Source organism: Petaurus breviceps, unplaced genomic scaffold, assembly GCF_028583685.1.
Source record: "Petaurus breviceps papuanus isolate PSGF00001 unplaced genomic scaffold, PetGlider_PUasm1.0 98, whole genome shotgun sequence".
Classification (NCBI taxonomy): Eukaryota; Metazoa; Chordata; class Mammalia; order Diprotodontia; family Petauridae; genus Petaurus; species Petaurus breviceps.
Genome location: NW_027187460.1, coordinates 62,862,337 through 62,871,959, shown reverse-complemented (window position 1 = coordinate 62,871,959; position 9,623 = coordinate 62,862,337). Strand labels below are relative to the sequence as shown.

At 40.3% G+C, this 9,623-nt stretch overlaps 1 protein-coding gene across 1 annotated transcript; it reads right to left on the bottom strand.

Annotated features, from left to right (window-relative positions):
- Positions 1-5,757, bottom strand: COX6C (cytochrome c oxidase subunit 6C). Its single transcript, XM_069081334.1, has 4 exons — positions 5,595-5,757; positions 4,049-4,176; positions 1,914-2,042; positions 1-135 (listed from the first exon to the last, which is right to left on the bottom strand). The coding sequence occupies exons 2-3, from the start codon at positions 4,160-4,162 to the stop codon at positions 1,926-1,928; spliced, it is 231 nt and encodes a 76-aa protein (XP_068937435.1). The 5' UTR covers positions 4,163-4,176; positions 5,595-5,757; the 3' UTR covers positions 1-135; positions 1,914-1,925.
- Positions 5,758-9,623: the final 3,866 nt, after the last annotated feature.

Below are 9,623 nucleotides of genomic sequence, written 5' to 3'. Positions count from 1 at the left end.
TTTAAGTTACCACACATAGGTCATCAACTGTTTATTATCAAGTTAGACTATTCCACAACCAGTGTGCATGTTCATGTTAGAGCACAATAAAAACAGGTCAGTAATAAGTATCCAGGGACCTCAAGCCTCTGAAGCCTGTAAAAAAGAAGAAAGCCATTAGTTAAGATAATGCATGTCAACATTCACTCTCCTTTTTCTAAGCTCAGCCCCTACCTTTTCCTTTGTAGTGACACATATGAGGACCTCTAAGCCCCTGGTTCCTCATAAAAGTTCCTTATTATTTCCATATTTCAATATCAGTGTCACCAAATGGGGCTTCCAAAATGAGACCCTCCTCACCCATCACACTTAATGATTCCCTCCTTATTCACAAAATTGGCACAGAAGCATGAACCTGCAAACTGAGAAAACTCTGATCTGACTTTTTTAGATATGGATACGCTATCAGAATTTTGGTAATGTTTTCTATTTTTAATACACCATAAAGTTTTAGACTGGGAAAATGAGTTATTAGAGGAGTGAAATTTCTTAGGAGGCACAATTTCATTGGTGCAGATACTCCCATCAATGTAGACTGAGCCCAGATGTATCCCTTAGAGAGTTTCATGCATTAAGAGGTGAGAAAAGTAATCACCTGGTACCTAACCTACAAGGGAAGGTCTCAGTAAACTATTTCTACACATGATCTCTCTCATATAACCTAAGCTATTCCTAACAACACAGCTAAAGACCATATCTCCTAGTGATGCCATATGGTCACTAAGCCAAAAAGCTAAATCTATGCAAAGCCAGTAACTTTTTTTTAGACTCCAGCCCACTCTCCATTGGCTTTGTTGTTGTTCAGTCATTGTGTCTGACTCTCTGTGACCCCGTTTGGAGTTTTCTTGGCAAAGATACTGGAGTCGTTTGCTACTTCCTTCTCTAGTTCATTCTGCAGATGAGAAAACTGAGGAAACAGGATTAAGTGTCATTCCCAGAGTAATATAGCTAGTTAAGTGCCTGAGGTCAGATCTGAACTCAAGAAGATGAGTGTTCCAGACTTCAGGGCCAGTACTCTATCCACTACACTACCTAGCTGCTTGTTTGCATACCTCTATTAATAAGTAAGGCAATTAACAATCAATCAACACATTTATTAAGCACCCATTATGTGCCAGGCATATCTTAGGGGATGGGGACACAGAGAAAAACAATCAAAACAGTCCTTTTCCTCAAGTTAACATTAAATACATAAAATGTCAATAGGAAGGAATTTTGGGTGGTAAAGGTGGGAGGAAGCTAGCAGCTGGGTTACCCCAGGAGAGGCCTCTTTCAGGAGGTGACAACTTGAGCTCAGCTTTCAAGGGAGCTAAGGATTCTCAGAAGCTAAGGTGAAGGTGGAGTGTATTCCACAAAAGAGGCAAGACAGCTGGATAGATTAAGAAAAGCAACAGCTTTCGATAGTTGCCAGAAAAATAAATAAGGAAAAAAACATGCTAATTTTCTGTAACTAGGTGACTATGATCTTAAGACTTCATAAAGATCTGGACAAGCTGTCTAGACTCATGGTACCCTAGAGCAAATAGGCTATAACTATTCTAACCAAATAAAACATAGATAAGTTCCAAAGATGTGTGAGGCTCCCAAAAAGGGACTGAATGGAAACAAACCTCTTCATATCTCCACATAGCCAGGATGTAACCCAACTGATGTCCAAATACCAACACCAGACTCTAGTTTTATAGTTCCCACTGAAATAAACCATTAACATCTGTGAGAAACCTCTTTTCTAATACTACTGATCCACATTAATAAACTAATTTTAAAAAATTTATTTCTAAAAGTTACCAAGTGCTACTACCTTTGTACAAACTGACTATCCGTGATATTGTGATTATATAAAATCTATGTCAAATAACAAAATGTTTTATTACCTGTATATTTCATCATGGTTTTCCATACTGAAAGACACCAGCCTGATTCATCTCTTCAAAATCTTTCACAGCATCATACCGTCTATAGAAATTCTGATATGCCCTTTTCCTAGGTTCAGCCACTCCAAACTAAAATATGAAATTCCAGTTAGAAATATAGTATGATTTCACTAATCAATCTGATTAATTCCTAAAACAATAATAGACATTTGTATTTATGAATCTTTATATCAGTGATTAGGTCACACTTCATTTAAAACTAAAAATGTACACATCCTTGAACAAGCAAATATAGTATTCTGTAATCCACACTCCTTGTTTAACCTACTCATTTTGTAAATTAAAAAACTAAGAGTCACAAAGGTTGGATGACGTGCTTGAGGTAGCTTTGACTGAAGTCAAAGCAACCATGTCCCCTAACTCCAAATCCAGCATTCTTTTCATTGCATCAAGCTGCCCTCATTAAAATATTTCCTTAAGAAACATTCAGTGTTCAGAACGGGAAAACAAAGTTATATGAAACACCATCAAGAAAACAAAATGGCCACTGAAGTGGCTCTATGATCTCTTCTTATTGAAATATTAGTTATGATGGTGATAATGAATGATAGAATTTAAAACTGTATTGGGGAGAGATGGGAACAACACACACCTGGGAACACACTTTTTTTTTTCATTTTTCAAATGCTTTATTAACTTCTGATTTACATCATTCATTTCCACCAGATTTTGAGTTACAAATTTTCTCCTGGTTTTTCCCCTACTCACCACACTATTTGCCAAAATAGCAATCTCACAGGATATCCCCTCCCCCAATCTGCTCTGTCCCATACCCCCTTTGACTTTTCCAGTAGGGCCTGGTGGACTTTTATGCCCCAGTGCCTGTATATCTTCTTTCCCAATTACATGTAAAATAGTATTAATAATAGTACATATATATATATAAATAGCATATGTGTATTAATAATAGTGTATATATATTTAAACATTTGATTTTAAAACTTTGAATTAAAGATTCATTGCCTTCCTCCCTTGTCACCTACCCTTACTGGGAAGATAAGCAGTTCAGTATAGGCTGTACCTGTGTAGCTAATGCAAAACATTAACATAGAAGATATATTGTAAAAGACTGACTATATTTCCCTCCCTCCTATCCCACCACCCACTTGGTATATTCTCTACTTTGATCCCATCCCTTTTCAAAAGTGGGTGCTTCCAACTTCCCTCCCCCCCTAGCCTGCCCTCCCTTCCATCATCCCCCCTCTCATTCCCTTCCTCCCCTACTCTCCTGTAGGGTGAGATAACCTATTTAGTGTGTATGTCATTACCTCCCTGAGCCAAATTCAATGAGAATAAGGTTGACCCATTCTGGGCACACACTCTTAAGTAAATACAAAATGAATATAAAAAAATGGCAGGGAGACAAAGAACTAAGAAGGAGATCAGGGGATGATCAGGAAAGACTAATTTAAAAGTCTTAAATGGAGCTTTGTTTTTCAAAGAAAGATAAAAAAGGAGTGTACTCTAGGCATGAGACACAGCCTAAGCAAAGGTATGGAAGTAGGAAAAGTAATGTCAAGTACAAGGAACAGGGGACCAGTCTGGAGCCAAACTATGAAGAGCTTTACAAGCCAGTAAAGTTTGTATTTTACCAATCACACAAAGAGGGGAACTACTGAAGCTTCTTGAGCAAAGGAATATCATGTTTAGACTTGTGCTTTAGGAATATCAATTTGGCAGCCATGTGGAGGATTGGAAAGGGAAAATATTGGTGGCAGGGAGACTGATTAGGAGGTGACTGCAAGAGTTAGCAGGTGATAAGGGTTAAGTACTGGCCATAGCCATTGAGTCAAAGGGGGCAGTTGTAAGAGATGAAGTTTGGTGGTGTCAAAAGAGAGAAGTTGGGAGGAAGAGTATGCTTGCAGGGGGCAAAGGATAAGGAAAGAAAAGCTACTGTCCTTTTCAAGGGTACAGAGAGTAGGAAGAGCAAAAAATCTAGTATACAGAATTCATTGAACTTTCAAGTTATTCAAGTATCTCATTTGAAGGGAAGCAATTTTTAAGGTAAATTACATCTAGTCCTGGTAAAATTATTTAACTTATACTTCTAAAGTGACAAACTAAAACATACATACCTTATACAGAGTAGCACATCCCAAAGACAGAATAAATGCTGTAATAATATGAAATCGCAAGCGCTTAGCCAAAAGGCCTCGTAGCTGTGGTTTTGCCAAAACAGGAGCAGACATGCTGACAATTCTTCCTGTTAAAGACAGAATATTAAAGGTAAGCTCTAAATGCAGACAACAAATTCTTCTGAAACATTTCTGATACAATATCCACCATATTTATAAAGATCAAAGTAACAGGAAGCTAAATGAATGAGGAAGATCCCTCCCTCCTGTGGCGAATGTGAGGTAGGGTAGGGTTCAATTCACATCCCTAGAAGGAATGCCCATATGGCTGACATCACCAATCTACTGGACTTGCCATCAATTAGTATTTGCAGAATAACTGTATTATAATAATTAATTTGTATAGCACTTTGATGCCATAATAACATAACAGCCCACTCAAGAGAGGGGCACAAGTATTATCTGCATTTAACAGAATTTTGCAATTCACTCTGGTGATAAGAACTGCCCTGGTCATCCAGTCACTTTAATAGTAATGAAGATTTGCAAAGTGCTTCCCTTACAACAGCCCTAGGTGGTAGGAGGTTCAAGCACCACCGTTCCAGCTTAGAGTTGAAATTTAAAGGAGTGTATTTTAGGCATGAGACACAACCTAAGCAAAGGTATGGAAGCAGGAAAAGGAACGTCAAGTACAAGGAACAGGAGACCAGTCTGGAGCCAGGCTCTGAAGAGCTTTACAAGCCAAAAAACTTCGTATTTTACCATCATCAAGGTTTAAAAAAAAAATCCCCTAGGCTTCACAGCAGGTCAAGGACTGGTTATCTGCTTCCTCTACCTTCCCTTCCACAGGAACCTCCCAACAATGTTCCTCCCTCACACCATCAAGGAGACACAGAAGCACAACTTAGTGAATGGACTCCCATCCCTGCAGCCAGAAAGCCCTGAGTTCAAACCCGACCTCGGGTATGGACAAGTCACTGAACCTGTCTGCCTCGCGCTCCTCATCTGTAGGATGGGGATAAACCACCTGCCTCCCGGGGCCGTTAGAAGATGCCAGGGGATGATGGCCGTAAAGCGCTTAGCACGAAGCCTGGCACCCCATAAGCATCCCATAAAGGATGGCTGTGGCTATTCATTAGAATCCGAATCCTGCTTTTACTAGAACGACGCCCCGGCCGGATGGGTGACCTTGGGCGCCTCACGTTACGCTTCTGGGCCCCGGTGAACCAGTCGGGAGGACGAAAGGCAACGCTGGTAAAGCGCTTTGCAAACCCTGAAGCGCTATGTGAAAGCTACTACTGTGGTTCGTTTTTTCAAAAGGTGGGCATCCCCGGCTCGGGTTTCCCACCCTATTCCTCTCTCCTCTCCCTTCCCCAGGGACGAGGCGGGGCGGCCCGCCTAGGCCCGAGGTCTCCGCGCCTTCCAGGCTCACAGGCCGCTTTTAAGGAGGGGAGGATGCAGGACATCGGTCGGAGAGGAGGCGAAAGGCCTGGGGACGACAGGGAGGAAGAGCAGGCCCAGGAGAAATAGAGGATCCGAAACTTACCTGAGGACGAACGTCCTTCTCCGGTTCCCGAGAAATGAAGGGCGATGGGGAACCGCGCAGGCGCAGAGCCGGAGAAGCTCCAAGACGGAAGCCCGGAGTGCTCAAATAGCGTTCGCGGAGAGGAGAGGCTATGCGCAGAGAAGATTCTCTAAGCAACCGCAGAGCCTCGAGCTCCTCCTCTCCCCTCTCCCCCGCCCCAGCTCTCCCCTAGATCAGGCAGTTAATGCAGCTCTCTAGAGCGGGCCCCGCCCCCTCCAAACTGGAACCAAAGGGAAGCCCGAGGCTTGGGGGCGGGGTTGAGAGGACTGAGGTTCCTGCCCCTCTCCCTGCCAGGCGCCGGTTCCAGCCCTACCCGGTCCGTTCTTCCCCTCCGGGTCTCAGTTTCCCCCTTTGTAAAAGGAGGGGTTGAATGTCTCTAAGCCAAGGCCTCTTCTCGCTCTCACACTGTAAGATCCTTGTGCTTAGGAGTACAAATTAAGTGCTATGAAGCGCGCATATATTACATTAGTGCGCAACCAAGAAATTTATTCTTATGGAAAATTTTAATAGAAAAATAATTTTTTTATTTCTAAATCTGTGTTTGTTAAAAATAAAAATTTGATTAAAGTACTCATACAACTAAAGAAACTAAAGGTTAACGATTTAATTTTAAAAATAACAACTTTCCTTTTTTTTTTTTTTCATGGAGAAGCAAACGTGGTGAAATGGAAAGAGGGGAGAAGACCTACCTTCAGATGCAGCCTCAGATACTTGCTAGCTGTGTGACCTGGGACAGATTTCCTCAGCTTACAAATCTGTAAAACTGGAGAGTTAGACCTGACGGCTTGCTTATAGGGTCCCATTCAACAAGATTTAGGTTCTGTGGAGGGGTGGGCATACCGGTGGTGTTCCCACAACACAGTTTCAAGTATAATCTGAATTATTAACATTTCCTCCATCATTTTCTTAAGTCTAGAGTCTAGATTTAGGAGAGGTCAGCACATTGTAGCCCAAGGGCTAAATCCAGAGGCTGCCTGTTTTTGTGTGGCTGAACTAAAAAAAGATTTTACATTTTTAAGCAGGATAAAACTTTATTAAAAAATGTAAAAACTATTCATAACCTGTGGTGGGCCATAGGTTGCAGACCCTTGATTTAGATAAACAGTACAATAAATCAAGCCCTACCTCATAGCATTTACTAATTTCTTGCAGGGATCCTTGTGTGAAGTTTAGTGCCCCTCCCATTATCTAATATTTATTCTGTATATACCAATATATGTATTAAAGGAGCTGTTCCTTGAAAGCCCAGGACCTAATCATAGAAAAGAGACCAATAATGAAGTGTTAAATTGACTGTTAAAAATGTTGTCACAACATGACTAATATGGGAATATGTTTTACATGACTGTAAACTATATTAACTATATAAAATTGCTTGCCTTCTCAATAAAGTAGAAAGAAGGGAAGGAGAGAATTTGAAACTCAAAACTTTTTTTTCTTTTGGAGAGGGGAAGGCAAGGCAATTGGGGTTAAGTGATTTGCCCAAGGTCACACAGACACACACATGTCAAGCTTCTGAGATCACATTTGAACTCAGGTCCTCCTCACTCCAAGGCAGGTGCTCTATCCACTGCACCATCCACCTACCCCAGAAAATCAAAATTAAAAAAAAAAAGTTTAGAAAATTTTACATATAATCCGGGGAAAATAACATATTAAACACATTTTTTAAAGATTAAAATATCACTCCATGTGATTTGTGCCTCAGTTTCCTTATCTGTAAAATGAGAGTGTTGATCTTAATGGCTTCTAAGGTCCCTTTCACCTCTAAATCTATGATGTGATCCCTTTATATTGGGTGAGCAAGTCCCAAAAGTGAATTAGAAATGCAGTAATATCATGATAAACAATGACAGGCCATTTGCCTTCCCACCTAGGTGACTTTTAAAGTCAGTTCAGTTAGGTACAAGACTAGAAGGGGAACTCAGCTGTACATCAGCAGATGTACAGAAAATGCCCAGAGCTAGCAAAAGGTAAGCAAGATAGATCTGGGAGCATACGGAGCCCTAAGTGGATAAGGCTCTAAGTGAGGCCAAGGGAAGCTGCCACAGAGGAAAGGCCACAATCTGAGAGCAAGACTTTGGGGGCATTTTGAGAGGAGACAATGAATCCCCAAGACAGCAAGGTGATGCAGTGGATAGAACACCCCACCTGAATTCAAGATCTGAATTCAAATTTGACTTCAGACACTTTCCTAAGCTCTGACGCTGGGCAAGGCCCTTACCACTGTTTGTCTCAATTTCCTCTCTGTAAAACAGACTGGGGAAGAAAATGGCAAGCCATTCTAGTATCTTTGCCAAGAAAACCTCAGATGGGGCCACGAAGAGTCAGACATGACTGAAAATGACTAAACAAAACAAGTGAATCCCCAAAGACGGAGAAATAGATCTGACACTGAGGTGTTTAGCCTGCCTGTTATATTGGGCTGGAGTTCAAAGGCAAAAAATACAGAGAAAATTATAAATCCTTTGTACAATTTCCTAGAGAAGTAATGTTTTTACTTGGAAACCATCAGGGCAATGAGTAAGCAGTAGACTGAACAAGAGTGATTTTTAAAATATATACTTTTTGAGATTGGCTAAAATGATAGAAGGGGATAATGACAAATGTGGGAGGAGAGGTGGAAAAATTGGGACATAATAAACTGTTGGTGGAAACCATGAACTGATCCACCCATTTTGGAGAGCAATCTGGAACTGTGTCCAAAGAGTTATAAAACTGTGTATATCCTTGAACCAGCAATGCCACTGCTATATCTGTTTCTCAAGGTTATCAGGGAAAAAGGAAAATAATTTATATGTTCTAAAATATTTATAGCAGCTGTCTTTGTGGTGGCAAAGAACTCGAAATTTAGGGGATGTCTGTCAACTAGGGAATGACTGAATAAGTTGTGGTATATGATTATGATGGAATGCAACTGTGCTGTAAGAAATTATGAACTGGTTGATTTTAGAAAAATGTGGAAAGACCTGTATGAAATAATGAAGAGTTAAATGAGCAGACCCAAGATAATGTTGGATATAGTAACAGCAATATTGTTAGAAGAATAACTGTGAATGACAAAGTTATTCTGAGTAGTATAAATATCCAAATCAACTACAAAGGATCTGGGAAGGAAGATGCTATCTACCTCCAAAGAAAGAACTGATAAATAGAAGTATGTATTGTATGGTTTTACATACATACATACATACATGTATGCATGCATAAATACATACACATATACTCCTTGTATGTGTGTATGTGAAATGGTGGCCTTTTCTAGTGCAGGGAGGAAGGGAGAAAAGGAGAAAGACAATTTGGAACTTAAAATGTAACAAAAAAAATTAAATTGAATAAAAATATATATTTAAATATTTCCTAAGTACATGTAAAACTATTTAACTTTCATTTAAAATTTTTTTTTAAATTTCTCTCACTCCCTCTCTTTCCCCACTCCTTGAGAAGACAAGCAATATGATATTGATTATATATGTGAAATCTTATAAAATATTTCCATATTATTGTAGCAGCAAGCACCCCAGTATCCCCAGGGTGGCTGCCAACACAGGTTCTTAGATCTGCTTTTCTAAAGGAAAGCAACTCAAAATAGGTTAACAAGCTTACTTAAATCAATCAAACATATATCATTTACCTAATTCTGGGGAAAAAAGGTTAGCACCCCACACCCCGAACTTCAGAGTATATAGACAGAAGTTACAAGAGAGAGAAACAGATCAAGCAGACAGGCTTCCAAACTGTCCAACCATTACATCCATACCAAATCACAGTTATCAGAGAGGGAAAAATCAACATCTGGGTTTTCAAAGCCTGGGCTCTCATCTCATCTGGTCAAATCACACAACACTTCTCAAAGTGAGCCCCAAAGCAAAGCCTCACATCAGGGATTATATAGTCTTCTCCTGGGTCAGAGAATGTAACCACCCTCTTGACGAACTGCCCAATCACACTGCATCAAGGTGTGGGCATTCCTGAAAACCAAGCCTCTTG

Coding starts and splice junctions, on each gene's coding strand:
- COX6C (XM_069081334.1), bottom strand. CDS start 4,162: ATGTCTGCTCCTGTTTTGGCAAAACCACAGCTACGAGGCCTTTTGGCT. Junction 2,043..4,048: donor GATGTGCTACTCTGTATAAG/GTATGTATGTTT, acceptor TTCATATTTTAG/TTTGGAGTGGCTGAACCTAG.